The sequence below is a fragment of the Manis pentadactyla genome, chromosome 17 (assembly GCF_030020395.1).
Source record: "Manis pentadactyla isolate mManPen7 chromosome 17, mManPen7.hap1, whole genome shotgun sequence".
NCBI classification, from domain to species: domain Eukaryota; kingdom Metazoa; phylum Chordata; class Mammalia; order Pholidota; family Manidae; genus Manis; species Manis pentadactyla.
This window is the reverse complement of record NC_080035.1, coordinates 37,860,649-37,880,183: the sequence shown is the minus strand read 5'-3', so window position 1 is coordinate 37,880,183 and position 19,535 is coordinate 37,860,649. Positions and strand designations below refer to the sequence as shown.

Below are 19,535 nucleotides of genomic sequence, written 5' to 3'. Positions count from 1 at the left end.
ACCTTACACATTAACACCTTAAAGAGGAAAGAACCAGGCATTTGAAGACTATCAGGAAAAGTTTTCTGAGCAAGGAGAGCTTAGGAGGCCCAAATGCTTTGTTGCAAGTAAGAGCTTGGCTGTGTTTAAGATTTTGAAGAAAGCCTTACTGGTCAACGCTTACTGAGTGAGTGGCATGAAAATCAGAGGGGTAGACAGGGCCAGGATATGCAGGATTTTGTAGGGTGGATTAAGGAATTCGAACTTCAAAATAGAAAGTCTTTGTAGGATTTTGAGTTGGGAGGTGACATTGAGAAATAACACTTACTGTGAAGAAAATGGATCAGAAGGAGGCAAGAGTAGATGTATTGTGGTTATAGCAGCAGTGCTTGGGAGAGATGATGGCTTTAAAGTAGGATTGTGGTGGGGAAGATGGAGAGAAGCAGGCAGTAGCATATATTTTGGAATAGAGTCAGTAAGACTTATTTTATTGTAGGGGGTGTTAAGGAAAGAAAGTAGTTAAGAATGATGCCCGAGGCTCTAGTTTTTGTATTAAAGTAGACATTGGAGGCATTAACTGAGCCAGGAAAGGCAGAGAGAGAAACAGATTTTGTCAAGACTTCCGCTTTTAACATACTGAATTTGGGATCTCAGTGAAAATGTAAGTAGGCAGTTAGGTAAGTGAGCAAGTCCAAAGGACTAGTCTGGACTGGGTATATAAATCTGACAATTTTTAGTGTATAGGTATATCTAAAGCTACGGTATTAAATGAGATCACCAAGGCAGAGAATGTAGATGGAAAAGATACTTCTGGACCAAGCCCTTAGAACTTACAGAGCTTAGAAGTAGGAGGGAGAGGAGGAACTAATTAGGAGCCTGGAGAGAGCAACAAGGGAACTGTAAGAAAAACCCAAGAAAGGATATGACATAAAATGTCTTTTAAGAGAACAAAATGAATTTTTTAAAAAAATACAAAAAGATGTATTTTTAAAAGATATTATTGAAAAATTTTAACATATACAGTAGTAGAGGGAGTAGTGTAAACCCCCATGTATCCATTGTCACCTTCAACAATTTTCATCATATGCCTAATCTTACCTCATCTCAGTTCTCACCCATTATCCAACTCCACTGCTGGGTTATTTTAAAGCAGATTCTAGAATTATACCATCCTATATATAAGTTCACTATTATATATCTAAAAAATAAAGATTTTTTAAAAATAAGCACAAAAATATTGTAACAAAGCTATCAGCAATTCTTTAATACTGTCAAGTATTTGTGTGCTGACAGTGTGAGAAGGGGAGCAGGTCAAAAAGAGAAGGAGTGTTGAATGTTAAACTCTGCTCAGGACTTGTTTAAGTAGATGACTAAAAATTCCATTAGGTTCGGCTACTTAGAGGTTATTTACACCTTTGAGAATAATTTTATGGAAGTGTTACATGTGCAAACTAGATTAGTGTGGTTTGAAGAGTGAATGGACATTTCCACTGCTAGCAGTCTGGAAAACTAAATCCTTGGGAGGACCCTATGTATTAAAAAAAAATAGTTTATTTTTTGTACATTGCTTGGCACTTAGCCAGTATATCACTAATAAATTGCCCCTGTCCCCACCCCCACCTCCCAAAAAAGAAAACCAGCATAAAATAAAAATCATTCCTCCATGAGGGTGACTGGTGAGCAGTAAGCAGTCAGCACTGTAAAGGCAGGATATCACTGTGGACAAAGCTATTATCAGCACTGCAATTTGGAAAGCAGGCACTGTGAGAGCCACAAAATGAGGGAGATTGAAACTGATCCTGGCATTCACAGATTAAGCTTCTGGCCTTGGAATGATGCTTAAGTGGGATCAGAAAAGTAATACCCCTTTGTCTCCAGTAGAAGGTGAGTATAAATCATGTTTAGAGAAAAGCTCCCTCCATTAGTCTCATAGGTTTTTAATGATTGGGTTCATTTAAATAAGAACACAAAGTCTAAGCCTGGTTAACATAAAAGAAGTATCATCTGTTAGTGAAATTCAACAAAAGAACAGTCAATAAGATCAGTTTCAGGTCCCAGAATTGTCACAAACATTATGAATTGACCATGTATGAAATGCTTAAAAAGTAAAAGATGGAATCTCCAAACTGAAGAAGCAAAAGAGTCTCAAAATGAGACTCAAAATGATGAGGTATATTTGAAAAACAATCATGCACAACTTTTAAAAATGAAGTGTAGTTTATTAAATAAATACCTGAGTAAATCAAAGGAGAATCAAACAGGTGAAAGACGTATCTAAGAAAATTACCCAAAATGCCACAAAGACAAGAATATAAAAAATAGGAAAGTTAAGGTTATTTGAAAACTATAATGAGAAGGTCTAATAGACATCCAAGAAAGATATAAGCTAGAGAAAATAGAGGAGAAGCAATGTTTGAAGAGATAATGTCTAGGAACTTTCCAGAACCAGGAAAAGATTTGAAACCACAGATATTAGAAATTGCATGTTTCCATTATCCACAATCAAGAGACCTTATAGTGAAATTATAGAACACTAAAGACCAAGAGAGAAATCTTCAAAGCAACCAGACAGAAAATGATTATCTACAAAAGAACAATTATATTAATAGAGTAAATTGAGAAGTAGTAATATTAATGCTGCTAATTATAGCAGCTGCTCTCACAGATTTATTCTGTATCAAGTATTTTTAAGTTCATTTTTAAAAATAACTTTATTTTTATTTGTGGCAAAAAATATGGTATAAAATTTATTATCTTAATCACTTATTTTATTGTGCAATTCACTAATATTAATTACATTCACTTTGCTGTAAAGCACATATCTAGAATGTTTTCATCTTGAAAAACTGAAACTCTATACCCAGAGAACAGCTCCTCATTTCTCCCTTCAGCCCCTGGCAACTACCATTCTTTCTGTTTCTATGAATTTAACTACCTTAGATATGTAAATGGAGTTGTACAGTATTTGTCTTTTTATAACTAGTTAATTTCACTTAGCATAATCTCCTTGAGGTTTATCTACACTGTAGACTGTGACAGGATTTCCTTCCTTTTTAAGGCTGAGTAATACTCCAGTGTGTGTTTCTGCCACAATTTGTTTATCCATTGATTGACCCATGGACCATCCATCCATCATTTAGTTGCTTCCACCTTTTGGCTGTTGTTAATAGTACTGCTGTAAACATGAGTGTGCGGATATCTCTTCAAGACCTTGGTTTCAGTTCTTTTGGGTATATACGCAGAAGTGGAATGGTTGGATTTAAGTTCTTTTGTATTTAGTAAATTTGGATCATCAAGCACCACTGATTGAGAAGACCATCCTTTCAAAACTAATACGAAATGTCAGCTATATCTGACATGAATCAAATTTTCAAGGGGATCAATGTTTTCTATGTAAACATACCAGCTGTGAAAAATAGTAATTTTGTTCTTCCTTCCTGTGTGCTCTTGTACCTGTACTTTAGGAGCTTGTAAAATTATCCATGGCAGCACTTTTTGTAATGAAAAACTGAGCGGTTTCACTTTTTGCTGTCAATAATAGAATGGACAAATAGTTGTGATATAGTCACATGAGCTAACATTCTACAACAATAAGAATGAATGAACTTGCAGCCATTTGCTGATGTTTACTTTATAAGAATATTCTGTTGTTTGAAGAAAACAAGCCACAGAGATACATAAAATGTATATCCTGTTCATATGCAATTCAGAAATATGAAACTTAAATAATATACTGTTTGATACAAACAGGTAAAATCATTTTAAAAAGCAAGGGAATGACAAACTTTAAAATTCAATGTAATTGTTACTTTTGAAAGGAAAAGGGAAAAAAATTAGGGAGGGGGATAAAGGATATTTGAAAGATAAGAGTAATGTTCTTTTTATTAGTGTGCCTTGTGACATTATCCTTCATACCTTATTTTAAAAATATTTTGTTACTATTCATTTGAGTGTACTCAATAGTTAATAAAAACTTTTCCCCAAAAAATTCATAGAATAAAAGAGGTAAAGTGGAGACAGCTTTTTGAGAGTTTTGTTATGAAAGAACTATGAAAAAATGGCAGGAGGGTATTGTGGGTCCCCTATGGTCTTTATTGACACTTTACTATTTATTAGGAAGGTTGATTATCTATCTACATACACTCTGTACTTCCTTTCTGAGAGTAGCATTCCAAGTCCTCTGTCCACTTTTGATATTTGATTGTCTCTTACTGGCTTGCAGGAGCTTTTAGGTATTTTGGATACTGTTACTTTGTCTCATGTCTGTTTTACATATTTTCTTTCAACTTGTCGTTTGTTTTTTAACTTCTCATGGAGTTTTTGTTATGGAAGAGCCTCAGATTTGTGTGTACGTATCAGATTGTTAAGTATACTGTTGCTCTTATTCATCAAGTATCATGATCTGTATTACTATTTCATTCAAATCATTTCATTTATAGTGATGTAAATCATCTTATTTATATGTTTAGCCCAGATATAAAAAGTAATGAGCTATGTTTTTTTCCTCTTTTAGCTGACTATTCTCTCTGCATTATCAGTTATATTTTAGACATTAAAAAAATGAAACTGTATGTTGAGTGCTGTAATTATCCCTTTTCTTGAAAGGTTTCGACCAAATACCAGAGAACTATGGTGTTACAATGCAGTGGTTGCTGATGCCAGATTTCCCTCTGCAACAGATATGCAATCCAGATGTAGCATTCTCAGTCCTGAACTTGCCCTACCAACAGGATCAAGGGCTCTCACAACCCGATCTCACGCAGCTTTGCACATTCTAGGTAGCGTTGCTCTTTGATGATCAGCTAATTTCATTAATATGTGCTGAGAATTTGTTATAGAATATTTGGATTTATATGTCATACTTCTATGGATATTAATATGCTAGATGCAAAATAAGTTAAATCCTCTAACTTTTAAGAGGTTTATCTTACAGAAAACAATACCTCAGACTTGTACCAACACCATGAAGGATTCATATATGCCCAAACACAAAGGATCCCTGCATATAATTTTTCTAATAGGTAGATTTTTAAAAATAATATTTTTGTTTAACTTGAATATATATAAACTTCAGAGATGTAGATAGAATATTCAAACAGGTAATTATAATGTTTAATTTATGTTATTTTTAAATACTATAAAGTATTATGAATTCTGTAGGTACCATTTCTATCATTTCTTACATAACACAGTTTTCCACAGCACATCATCTTTACTTGTACCTAATTAATTTGAGATATAACACTTCTTCAATTATATAAATTGTCAGTGAAAATTTTATACCATCTCACATAACTTAATTGCTTTTAAAAATGATTCTTAAGACAAATTCAGGCTTATCTAAAATTTGCAATTGTGAAATCATATTCCTAAGTATAATTACTGGATTGTAAATACAATTCCTTGCTTCTTTTTTCTCAAATTTTATCTAAAACTAGCATTGACTGTAATATCCAAAACTAGCATAAAGATTATCCCAGGCTACTGTTTGTTCTTCAAATAGTACTTTAAGAATCAAGGTAGAGTAGTTGAGAGTTTCATGAGAGGAAGAACTTTAAAAGGACTCAAAGATTAAGCAATCCCAGGTTTTCAGAGATACAGTTTTTTGCTAAATATCATATATAGTATGTGTTTAAATATGATAATTACCCAGGCAGAGAATTTTTATTAGTTTTAACTGGTTTTACGTGAAGCATTATATAAAGTTTAGAATAAATTTGTTCAGCACACTCAGAGTTTATTATTTTAACTTATGCCTTACAGTATCTCATCAATGTTATAGGAAATTTTAATTTCAAGGAGTTGAATTTTTGTTCATTTTTTTTTAGGTTGTCTTGACACCTTAGCAGCTATGCAGGATTTAAAAATGGGTATTGCAAGTACAGAGGAGGAGACCCAAGCAGTGATGAAGGTTTATTCCAAAGAAGATTATAGTGTAGTAAACAGGTTTGAAAGTATGTATATTTATGTTTGGGAAATGTTGTCTTATAACTGAAGAATAGGTGGCCATTTCTAAAACATAAATTATTATTTGTATCTTTAGGTCATGGTGGGGGCTGGGGTTACTCTGCTCATTCAGTAGAAGCTATTCGTTTTAGTGCTGACACTGACATCTTACTTGGTGGTCTTGGTCTGTTTGGTGGTAGAGGAGAATATACTGCTAAAATTAAGGTAAGCAGTTCATTGACACTGTTCTTTTTATTTGAGAAGTTGGTTTTGGCTTAGTTGACATTTTTTGTATATGTAACATATATATAATAAAAAAGGACTTGAGGAAACATCGCTAAAATCTAATATAATAATACTAAATCGTTAACTCATTAAAAAACCAAGAGTGAAGAAGGGAGGAAGTGAATGGAAAATTGTTTTTTAATAATTATAGACTGTAAATGATGTTAACAGAGCCAGTCTTTCATCCTTGGTGCCGCACCTGCTAGGTGTCTATGGATGTGCCTCCTTTCTTGTTAGCCATGTTAGTGACAGGGGCACAACTGGTCTGACTCAGGGATGTTTATATGGAGCTTAAAAATGCTAAATACTATGTAAACAGACATGATCACTCCAGGAGTGGAGACAAGGAATAAGTTAGAGATAAAGCACAGGGAATAGATTCCATCTGGTAGACAAACTAAAAATAATGAAGAATCATAAGTTTACCACACCTATTCATCTCAGAAAGTGCCTAGAATCATTCTCAGCAAAGTTTATGCTCATTCTTTGAAAATTCACTAATAGTTTGAATGTTCTGTTTCTCAAATTCTGTTCTGGTTTTGTTCCTAAAGTAAAAGAAAATACTATAGTTCCTGGCTTAATTTCAATAGCAGGCTCCATAAAAAACCCTCCAAAATCCTCAGTTAAATGCTATCCATTCAGGAGATTTTTCCTTAGTTCTCTCAGTATCTAAAAGTTACATTAATATGTAAAACACCCTTATAATGATGGTTTTCAAGGACAAATTTTATAGAGGCCCATCCAGAACTGACAAACTTTAAAAAATATTTGCTTATTTCTGGTTACAATTGGAATACATGGCTAGAAAATACAGATAATATAGAAAAAAAGAAAGTAGAAGTCCTTAGAATTATATACAGGGTAGCAAAAGAATAATGATTATAACTGTGGTATATGTATGTTGATAATAAAAATACAGTACTTTTAGTTTTTGTCTCATTTCAGTACAACTACTTTGAAATGGTTATTTTAGGATGTCTTGATTCAAAGTCAAGATAGAGATGCAAACTCATTGAATTATGCAGTAGTTCTAGTTGGCAATGTCTAGTTCTTATTGAGAAGACAACATTTTTATTCCTGGCCATTAGAGTTTTTTTGTTTTGTTTTGTTCATTAATACTGACTTCCATGGTGGACTTTATCTCCAGTAGTGTGGTACACAATTTTAGAGGCTTTCCATGTACATTGTTTTTATATTGGCCTCCAATTTTTTTTAAGTCTTAAATCCTGCCTTACTCCTTTTATTTGTATTCAGTTATTCAGTAAGTGGACTGAGGCATTGACTGTAGTAATGTACAAGTCATTGGTGTCCTAAGCTCTAAATGTTGGAATGCCAAAACTTAGTTTTGGATATCTCTTTAAGTCTACTCACCCCCAGTGGATCCAGCCTTATGGCTTTAAGTAGTTTTTGTCTGAAACTTCCAGTCACATAGACAACTACCTACTCTTCATCTCTACTCAGATAGCTAATAGGCATTTCGGATGTAACGTGTTCAAAACTAGGCTTCTGATGAGCTCTCTAAACCTGCTGTTCTCATATTCTTCCCCATCCCAGTTTATTGACTCCAAATAGAATATACATTACTTCATTCTTCTATTTGATCTTGGTTATCCTTGACTTTTCTCTCATACTCCACATCCACTTCAGCAACACACATCATTGGCTATACTTTGAATATAAACCAAGGATTTTGTTCACTTCTCAAAACTGTCCCTGGTATCAAGTCAGTACACAGGCATGCCCACCTGGATTGCATAGCAGCCTCCCAGTTTGTATCCTGCTTCTGATCTTAGTCCCTTAAATCTAGTCTCAAAACAGCAGAGTGATTCTCCTAAAATGTATAGCACTCCTCTGTTCAGATTATGGTCGTGTCTTCCTATATTAGAACAAAAGCCACTGGCCTTATAAGGGCCTACAAAGCGTTAGCAGAACTACCTGCCATCACCACACTGACCTTATGTTGCACTAGGTGTTCATTCTAACCCATCCACATTATGCTATTCTTGTTCCTCAGACATGGTAGGCATGTGCAACCTCAGGACCTTTGTACATGCTCCTCTCTCTGTTTATAAGTCTTTACCTCAGTATCTGCATGGCTCATTTCCTCATTACGTTGAGGTCTGAGGTCTTGTCTCCCTGGTGAGCCTGTTTATAACAAAATCCTTACGAAAATCCCACAAACTTACTCCCAGTTGCCCCCATCTTTTGTTTGCATTGTTCACCTGTGTATATCCAGTTCCTAGAATTATGCCTGGCATACAGTGTGTATTCAAAAATCTTTGTTGAATATAAGTAGGGGAGCCAGATTAGGGACAAATCATTAATTCTCCCACCTTTTTTTAATGGTATCTTTAATATAAAGTCACATGATAAACATTGTGGTTACTAGATTCCCCCCATTGTCAAGTCCCCAGCACATAACCCCGTAACAGTCACTGTCCATCAGCATAGTAAGATGCTATAGAGTCACTACTTGTCTTCTCTGTGCTATACTGCCTTCCCTGTGCTGCCCCACCCCCCCACTACTACATTGTGTGTGCTAATATAACATTAAGGGCCTTTTTATCAAAGAACTTAATGAGAAACCATTGAAGAATTTTTGATTAAGAAACACTCTGATCAGGTACTCATTTTAGGGAGAGTATTAATTAAAGTTCATTAAAACAAAGCACAACCTCTCAACTTTGTGGAATATGGGTTAGAACAAGGAGAAAGTAGAGATAAGACGACTAATTAGTTGTTACCAAACTCTTGTAGCTAGTCAGTGACCGTCGTGGTTGAATTGACAAGTTTGGTAGCAGCAATAGCATAGATGCGGTGATGGCACAGAGATGCGGGAGAAAAGGTTACTCCAGGATTTTTATCTGGGTGGCTTGGTGAATGATAGTACCATCATCAGAACTGGGAAGGCAGAGGGAAGGAGGGATGAGTCCCTTTTAGAACTAGTGAGGTTGAGCTGCCTTGGGGGGATTCAATGGACTGTTGAGAGTAAGATCAGAGCTGGAGACAGATTTCCAAATTATTAGCATGTAATTGAGAAGCTGAGACACAACAGCAATTATCCAGGAAGTTTTAGTGCCCCCTTATCTGTCTCCTTAGTTTTTATCTGCTTTTCTTATAGTCCACGTGCTATAATTCTCCAGATAAATAAGCGTTTTTATATGGCTCAGTCCATTTAGAGAGAAAATACCTCTTCCTTTTAGTTCTCCTTTATTTTTTCACTTAATTTCCTAATTTCCTATTTGATAACTTCTCTTTTATCCTTTTCCCAGACTCTGTGGTCCTCCCCCTTTTTAATAACTTTTTTTTTCACACTCTTCATGTCTCCTTTTCCTATGCCATATTACTTTGAACTATTTTTTATTACTTTTTTTCCCTAAGGGTCCTTCTGTTATTTCACTTTCTCCATAGTTAACATTTTTCTAGCCTTTTTTTATGGGTATTTTTCTAAGTGTACTGTAAGTGTTATTTCATTCAAGTCTCACAATTACTATGAAGTAAGCACTATTAGTATCCATCCCCCTTTTATGGATGAGGTAATTGGGTCCTGGATCTCAGAGCATATAATTGTTGAAGCAAAATTCTACCTCATTTGAAAGGTCATTTAAATAAAATTTGCCCGTTGGGTTCTTCCACCTCCTGTAGATGTTTATTTCTGGTACAGAACTGTTCATAGCATTTGATAGAAATAGGTGAATATGTCATTAAGGAAACTGAAATTACTATAGAACAGAAGACAGTATATGTGTTTCTTAATTTATATGTACAGGTTTGTATATTTCACTTAATAACATTAGAAAAGCAAGTATGCTGAGTTTTATATTCTGTAGTGTCCAGCATATATGGGAAACACACAAAATTATAAACATAATATTCAGCAGTTTTACATGATGGAATGATTGGGCACAATGTGTTCTTGTCCTTTCCCCAGCTGTTTGAGTTGGGTCCAGATGGAGGAGATCATGAAACTGATGGAGACCTTCTTGCAGAGACTGATGTGTTGGCATATGATTGTGCTGCTAGGTAAACAGTTCTTCATTATTTAATGTGATCCTCACATATGTAATATGAAAAATAATCTATGGTCAGATGCTTTGGAAATTAAATTACATAATAGGTGATATAAGTATTGTTTGAACAATGCTACATTAACCTAATAGTATCCTTCATATTTGTATTTTACAAGATAAATTTACTATTTCTCCATTGAAGATGGAAATACACATACATTTTGCACACTTTTATTTTCATGCATCACATAGAGAACACCTAATATGCTAGTGTTCTAGTGATGTGATTGATAGTTATTTACTACCTGTAGCATTATGTATGTGAGCATCGAAAGTCATAGTAGGCCAGAATTTAATTACCCGTATATCCTGATTACATGTCCATAATACATGCTTGGTTATAACACATTTGGGGAGGTTGCCAGTCTTACTGAAACCTCTTAGGAGGTTACCAGAATCAGGATGTTTATTTATGAAGGTTCATTAAGTAAGAAAGGACTTGTATTTTACTCTGTGTTCTCTATGTAGTCCTAAGAATTATCTCACACTGTGTTATGACAAGTTAGAGATTTGAATCAGGGAATATTATGATGAGAGAAAAAAATAAATTGAGCTTCCTGATAATAATAGTACATTCTATTTCCCAGTGATAACTATATTAAGAAAGCTGGTATGATATGCATAAGCATTTCTGAAAATGGTAGTAAGGCACTGAGTTTGCTTTTAACAGGTAAATACTTTTGGGAATTTGGGGAATAAAATAGTAAACCTAAAGAAAATTTTGACTGTTTCTTCACTTTGGGCATTAACCAATATCAGGAGATACTTTTTCAGTCATTTTTTTGTTATATACAAATGAAGATTAGGGAAATATCCAGAAAGTTAATTGATTACTTTTTAAGAAAGCCTTAAGATGCCATTATCATTTAGCATTTATATTTTGAGCAGATGATTATGGGTAAAAAATGCAATGTATGGTTTCATGTATAGACAATCATCTAGATTTTCTTCATTTGCCTACTAACAAAGCCCAAGTTCCTAAGGCTAGCATTAAAGGACTTCCATATTCTTCCACAGCATCTTTTTAAACTTTCTACTCAGTACTCCATGTCTGTCTTAATGCTTTATCCTCACCGGACACCTTGCCATTTTCAGACCCTATTTTGTACTTTCATACTTCCACAGATCCGCTCAACATTCTTCCCTTTTCCTATGTACCTTTATTCTTCTTGTGTCCCACCTACACCCAGTACACTTCTATTCTATCACCTAAAACTCTGTAACTTGTAAATATCTTTATCAGGTGATCTTACTTATGTGTGTGCCTTTTCTTTCTTCCTAATTTAGTAAACGTTTTTGGTGTGGGTACTGTGTGACAGGTGCAGTTCCAAACACTTTATCTGAATTAACTCAATCCTCCAGCAACCCTGTGAGCTAAACATTATTTTCAGAAGAAGAAACTGAGTGACAGAGAGGATATAATAACTTGCCCAAGGCTGTGCAGCTAGCAAGTCATAAAGCGGGGCGTCAAACTGAGCCATCTGATTTCAGAGTTGTTTTCTCAATATTCTACTTCTCAGAACACTTCAGTGGAATAAATGAAGTATAAAACAAAAATTCGAAGCTTCATTTTCCAGCTAAACTGACATGCTTTTATTTAACAACAACTAAAACAATTTTTATCTTATTTAATATGAAAGCTTTATAACATTTAAGCAAGTTTTAGAATTCAAGATGGGGGGGAAGAAATTACCATTATGTGCCATTACCATAACAAGTAATTATTATTTGTATTCTTGTCCAGACTTTTTTAAATGCAGGGTTTTTAATGTTGTTTGACAAGAATCTTACAATGCAATGAATTCCATGTTTTGTTTATAAAGGATTTTAAAAATAAATATATGTAACAGGGGAGTGCAAAAGCAGTGTCTTTCACTCACTAATTTTTCTTTCAGAGAAAAATATGCAATGATGTTTGATGAGCCAGTTCTCCTGCAAGCCGGGTGGTGGTATGTAGCATGGGCTCGAGTATCAGGACCCAGCAGTGACTGTGGATCTCATGGACAGGCTTCTATTACCACAGATGATGGGTAAGTGGGATGGTTACATTTTATGTAAACCACTCTCATTTTTGTTATTGGAGTACTTTTCAGAAAACTCAGAGGTCTTTCAGTAGGATAAAAATCTTGGTAAGTCCGGAGCATAATAGGACTGCTAAAAATTAAATTCATATAATCTCATGCTAAGTTAAGGTCTACACTGAACAGGGAGATAATAGGGACTGCTTGCTATTCTTTGCTCTTGTCAGTCCTCATTTGAATGTATTTCTGGTTGTTATATACAAATTAGAAATTACATAAAGAAAGTGAAAAGGACAGTGAGGAGTTTAGAAATCATAAAAAAAAGAAATATATACTTGCTATAAAATTTGACAGTGCTTATGAAGACAGTTTATAAGTTGCAAAGCTTCAGTGATATGAGACGGGATAGTTTTAATAGGATGTAGGGGGAATTTACTATTTAAATTTCATGTGTAAAGTACTTCTCATTTATAAAATATTTTCATATATGCTGTCTCATTTGGTGCTCTCAACAACTTTGTGAAACAGATATAGGCCCATTTTCTACTTAGGGAAATAGACACAAAGTGAACAAGTGATTTGCTTCAAGTTGTATGGTTGTAGTGTGGCAGAACCAAATCTGGACCTAGAGTCTCCTTAATTCTAAGTACAGCCTTCTTTATATCCCATATGCTGATTCATGTGTTTAAAGGACCATCATTTCTAAGAGATTCAATTTACTTTTTATTCTTGAGCATAAACTGTTGGAAATGCATAGAAGTTTTGTTATATTTCAAATAGTTATGTTCAACTCATAAAAGAGCTGACCCAGAAAAGAACAGACTAATTTTTGAGGTGAATTCTGTGTTCTTGAAGGTGCAAATAAAATGCTCTAGAAAAATTAAGTCTGTTGTTGTAATGTATCCTTTTCAGCCCACTCTTAAATGTGTGTACTAGAACTGGAGAGGCTACTGTGCTCCTGGACTGTGTGATTCCCATGGACACATCACGCAGTCTTGGAATGTCATAGATTTGAAGCTAAAGCTTATAATATACATCTAGTTGAACAGATTTTAAACTGTAAGTTCAAATATTTCTGTTAAAAGCTTACTGTTCTGGCTAAAGTTGAGCCAGGGGGCTAGGAAGGGGCAGCTATTCACCTTGGAGTTCTTGGTTAGGTTCAGTTCCTTCATTTCACTCACTAAGCACTACAGAGCCAAAATAAAAATCACAACAAAACCTTTTTACTTGTATTTCTTTTCCTTAAACAGTGAATCTCTGTTCATTAACCTAAGACTTGAAAACATAATTGTTAATCATTATTTCCTTTCATGAATCTTGAATCATGTTGCTTTCGGAATCATTGTTATTTTTTCTCTTCTTAGGGTTGTTTTTCAATTTAAGAGCTCAAAGAAATCAAATAATGGTACAGATGTTAATGCTGGTCAGATACCTCAATTATTATACAGGTATGTAGCATATTCAGAATAGTTAATATAGTTTATTCCATTGCTATTATAATCTAGAATTACTATAAAATATATGGTATAATATGGGAGAAATTATTTGAAGCATTGAGCAAATTAGAAATACCAGTAGTAATGTAGCTACATTTAACAAAAACATTTAATTTTTGAATTATTTTAAACAATTTTACATTAAGCTTAATTTGAAATTTCACCTACTGACTCAGATTATCTGTATTAGGCAAATAACAATATTTTAATAACTTTTTTAAGCTATGGATTTCCTTACCAATTGCAGAAATGTTATAAACCAATAAAATTTTCTTAGAGAAGTGAAATTGGGGTACAAGGTGGGGACTTTAGGTGTAGACCCAATTGATTTGCTGTAGTCTTATGTTTCTTGTTCATCTTGTGAAGGAAGGAATTGGAAAATCCCTTACTGCTGAAAACCTTCCTCCTTCAATTGAAATATCAAATAACAAAGTGCTCATTTGATAATATTTACTATATATTTTACATTATTAAGAATTTTAGTTACTTCATGGTAATTGAGACATGGAAACATATGCCTATGTGTGTGTCCATCTATTTCTAGGAGATTATTGCAATAATTTTTAGAGTAAAGAATTCAAATAGAGATAAATCCTACCTAAAAAATGTCATTCTTACTGTAAGTAGTAAAAATCAAAGGACATGCCTCTAGACAGTGATCCTCTTGTCTCCCATATCTTCTAATCAAGAATCTGGATGGTGTAAATCTCACTTTTCCCAAGAAGAGATTTTTGTCTGTTTGTCTTTATGCAATTTATTATAATTAGTATTTGTGTTACGTAGCATTATGTATATAACAAGTTGCTTGGACTACTCCTGGGTACACTGGTTGAATAAAATTTTAATAGTAACATTTAATAGTAGCATTACTAGAGAACGTAAGTAATATTATGTTGTTTAGTAAGAGATTCTCTACTACACAGTCTTACGAAGGTCGGATATTAAGAGATGAAGTGCTGAGCATGCTAAAATGTTGTTCAGCATTGGAAAATGTTTCTAAAAAGCCCCATATTGGCATTTCACCTAAGAAAAACATTTAAACATAAAATTTAATTGTGTTATTGCATGTGTTTTGAAAAGAAGAATGTCATTGGATTTTTCAGTGTGAATTTATGTGTGTCTATTGCCTTCAGACTTCCAACCAGTGATGGCAGTGCTTCAAAAGGCAAACAGCAAACCAGTGAACCTGTACACATTTTAAAGAGATCTTTTGCAAGAACTGTCTCAGTGGTAAGCCATTTAAAAAAATTTCAGCTTTCCTATCCAGTGCTCAATTTCATTTTAATGTTTAGCATTTAGCCACTCTTTTAAAGAGTTTATCTCAGCATAGCTTTATACACTCAGATTTGTTTTTGTATTAGCACTGACATCCCTGGCCGAGGAATATGCACTTTAAATAATAGGAAAATAGAGATGTTGACTGATTTTAACATACTTGCTATTCTGAAACAACTGTTGGGTTTTCCAGTAAATCATGTTTGAATACATACGTTGAAGGAATTAGAGAGTGAAGGAAAAGTTAAAGGTGATGTTGACCAAAAAGTGTTACTGTAGTGCTTGAAGAACTAAGTAGAAGAGCCACATAGCTAACTACAGACTTTGTTAGATTATTTGACCAACCCTATTATACATTTAAAGATACTCAGTGCTATTGGGGTTACCTGTGTAGAATGGAAAGCCAACATGAGGTCACTGAAAGATCATGGTATGTCTGCTCATGACATCTGAGTTCTTGTTCTTTCATTTATTAGTTGAGGATTTTTAATGTAATAAACTATGTGACAGCATCACTATAAATTTCTAATGAGGTAAGGGATACAAAAACGCTTTTTAAATTGTAAGGCACTATATGAACGTGCTTTATTAATGGAGTTGATTGTCTTCTTGGTAAAATGCATAGGTAGAATTCCTTCTTTTTAATTTTTTTATTAGTTTTTTAAACCACAAGATTAACATACATCCCCAGTGAGAATAGGGTAGTGTAGGGATAAAACTATAATAAAAGTAGGTGAAAGTTCTTTCTTCATCACTGTTAATTACCATATATGACTACTGTTTACATTTTGTTGTATATCCTTACAGACCATTTTTTTATATATATACAATTTTTCAGTCCATTTTTACAGTATGCTATACATTCTTGTTTGTTTTAAATGATACTTAAACTTTTGTATCTTACTTTTTACCATTTTCATAGTAGACACTATGGACATATTCCATGTTAATACATTTGGCTCTATGTCAACCTTTTCTTGTTTGCAAAATATCCAAAAAATAGTTGTACTCTAATTTATTCTACCCTATCTTATCAAAGGATACTAGTTGGTATCGTTTAAACCAAATGAATATATAGATTCTTTTGTGGCTTGTGATTTCTTTTTCTTGTGTGTGCTTAGTAATTCTTTTATACTTGTATCTAAATGGTTTTGGTCATTAGTTAACTGTATTTTTTATATTAAGAAACTTAGTCATTTCTTTAAAAAGTTAACTGTAAACTCTTATTTTTGGTATTATTATACCACAGGACTGGGATTTGGTGAGGAAGAGGAAATAGTGCTTTCCTTTGAGATTCCTCACATATCACTTACCATATAAACATGATAAAACCTTGCAGACCAACTAAAACTGCAGGGGATGCTCACTACCCTAACCCCCATATTCTAGAATTTTTAAAAATCCAAATAAGAATTTTTTAGTGCTTTCTAGATTACTTTTTTTTTAAATAACTTGTTTTTTATACAAGTTTAAAATAACTTGTTTTTATAAAGAGTAGGCTATAATTTGTATTGTAAAATTTAATACGTAAACATAAAATAAGTTATTTGATACATTGATATCTAATACTACAATACCTTAGTGTATTCAAAAAGTATTAATGTTTAAAATACTTCAGGTTTATTTATATGCTACTACAATGACAATGTAAATGCTAATTTTCCTTTCAAGTAAACATGAATTTATAAGTATTTTTCATTTTTTCCCTTACTTATATGATTAACCTAGATAGGTGGGTAGCAGGGAAACTTAAAGAATGTTGAAGAATACTGTTTTTTATGAATGCTTTACTACTACCTTTTTTGTCAAGCTTTGGAGAAACTCCTAATGGTAATAATGATTGAACTAATAGAATGTCTATTGCTTGGGCACCCAAACTCAGTAAAAAAATTTGAGATAAAGTTTTAAAGTTGAATGTCATCTTATTTGATTCACCCTGTGGTATCATTTGAACTAATTTTTATCTATTTTTTCATATTCTGGATTAGGAATGTTTTGAATCACTGTTGAGTATTCTTCACTGGAGCTGGACCACCTTAGTCTTAGGAGTTGAAGAACTTAGAGGATTAAAAGGATTCCAGTTCACAGCTACACTACTAGATTTAGAGAGACTGCGCTTTGTGGGTACCTGTTGTCTGAGGTTATTGCGTGTCTATACCTGTGAAATTTACCCAGTGTCAGGTATGATGTGCTTTATAAATGACTTTAGGCAGAAAACACGTTTGAGTCACTGAGAAGGTTTATATAGGGATCAGTGAGAGTTTAAAAATCCCTAGCTGCCTTTAACCTGTTCCTGAAAGGAAGGGAGAAAGTTGGCTTGCTGTGATGCTTATGTATGTATTTATAAAGAATAAAATAGATTATGTGTCGTTCATGATAACAAAATGTCCTTCTAATATCAAAAAGTTACGTTAGGCTAAAATTAAGTATGCTAATAAAAGTGTTATTTTAAATAGGTTCTGTCAAATAGAAATATTTTGAACAACTGGTTTGGACTTAAATGCTGAAACCAGTGGTTTTTGTTTTTGTTTTTTTTCCTATTTAACTTTTTAAGAAATAATTTTGGACCACACTTAATCTCTTAATTGTTTCATTTCTGGGTTATGAGTACTTGTGAATTTTAGCTATATAGGAAGTTATTTGAATGATGTTTCCATGCAGATTTGTTATTCTATTTAATTAGCAATCTGCTTTGTTCCTTCAAAGCTACAGGAAAAGCAGTTGTAGAAGAAACTAGCAAATTAGCAGAATGTACTGGAAAAACCAGAACTTTGTTAAGAAAGATTTTATCAGAAGGAGTTGATCACTGCATGGTGAAGTTGGATAATGATCCTCAAGGATATCTCAGTCAACCCCTGAGTCTCCTAGAAGCCGTCCTTCAGGAGTGTCACAATACCTTTACTGCCTGTTTTCATTCTTTCTACCCAACTCCTGCCTTACAGTGGGCTTGCCTTTGTGATCTGCTGAATTGTTTGGATCAGGTAATTGAAGTTTATAAATATAAGTTGAAAATGAAGTGCATTATTTAATACTCTTCAAGAAAATTAATTGCAGATGCCTCAATCTCTCTACTTTTTATATAAAATAAAAGAAATTAGTTTGGTGTATGTGACTTAAATGATCAAAGTTAAAAAAATTTTCTGTCTGCTGTATCATTTTTTAGTGATACACTGGCATGCATGTTGTGCAGCTGCTCATTTGCTCTTTGATTCTATGAGTGAGCATATGTGAGTAAGAGAGAGAAAGAGTGACAGGGAGTGACGAGTGAGAACAAGGACAGCACTAAACGGGCAGCCCCTACTGCCACCTCATCTGCAGAACAGTCAGGACAGAGCTGTGCCTATACTTGTAGGTTAACATCATTCATTCCACCATCAGGAAACTGAACCCTCACAAATGACAGTTTGAAACCCCAAAGCAAAAAGCTGACAGAACGAAAGGGAGAAATAGACAAATTCACATTGATAGTTGCTAAAGTATTCCTCATTCAGTAATTAATAGAACTATACAAAAAAATCAGGGATATGGAAGATTTGAACAACACTGTCAATCCTTGGCTTAATTGACATTTATAAAACAAGTGCATTATACATATTATTTTCAAGTATATATATACTATTCACTAAGGTAGATCATATGCTAGGCTATAAAATAAGTCTTAGTAATTTCAAAAGTTTAAAATCTTAAAGAAAGGAGAATTAAATCAGAATTCAATAGCAAATATATCAAGAAAAGCACCAAGTATTTGTAAAATAGACAACAGTTCTAAATAACAATGAATCATAGAAAAAATGCTAAGGAAATTAGAAAATATTTCACACTGCAAGATAAAAACATCAAAATGTGTGACATGTAGCTAAAGCACTGCTTAAGATAAATTTATACTTCTAAATGCTTATAATAGAAAAGAAGAAAGGTTTAAAATTAATGATCTAAGAAGCCAGCAAGAAAAGCAAATCAAACCCAAAGAAGAAAATAATAAAGGAAAGAAATAATAAAGATAAGAGCAGAAATCAGTGAAATAGGAAGTGGAGAAAATTAACAAAGTCAAAAGTTGGTTCTTTGAAAATAAAACAAAATTAATAAATTCCTAGCAAGTTGATTGACAAGAGAGAAAGAAGAAAATACCATTGTTAGAAGCAAAATAGGAAATGTCACTGAAGAGACAACATAACTTTAAAGTAGATTAATCTCTTGAAAAATAAAACAACCAAACTGGCATGTGCACACCATGTGCAAACACACACACACACACACACACACAATAGAGAAATCTGAATTGCCTTATATTCATTAATTGAATTCAGTATCGCCTTACACCTGTCACAAAGCCTATTACCAGAAAGACAAAAAAGAAGTGTTGGCAAGGATGTGGACAAAAGGGAACCATTGTGCACTGTTGGTGGGAATGTCAGTTAGTGCAGCTGCTGTGGAAACCAGTGTGAAGGTTCCTCAAAAAGTTA

At 33.6% G+C, this 19,535-nt stretch overlaps 1 protein-coding gene across 15 annotated transcripts in view; it reads left to right on the top strand.

The window, feature by feature from the left end:
- MYCBP2 (MYC binding protein 2) overlaps positions 1-19,535 on the top strand; it is a 269,203-nt gene that overhangs the window by 118,665 nt on the left and 131,003 nt on the right. For all 15 annotated transcript variants that reach the window (XM_036893768.2, XM_036893769.2, XM_036893773.2 and 12 more), the window contains 9 exons: positions 4,585-4,757; positions 5,808-5,933; positions 6,023-6,150; positions 10,142-10,233; positions 12,176-12,310; positions 13,666-13,749; positions 14,931-15,027; positions 17,061-17,253; positions 17,779-18,053. In XM_036893768.2, the coding sequence (XP_036749663.1) occupies positions 4,585-4,757; positions 5,808-5,933; positions 6,023-6,150; positions 10,142-10,233; positions 12,176-12,310; positions 13,666-13,749; positions 14,931-15,027; positions 17,061-17,253; positions 17,779-18,053 (1,303 nt within the window). The remainder of the gene's footprint in view (positions 1-4,584; positions 4,758-5,807; positions 5,934-6,022; positions 6,151-10,141; positions 10,234-12,175; positions 12,311-13,665; positions 13,750-14,930; positions 15,028-17,060; positions 17,254-17,778; positions 18,054-19,535) is intronic.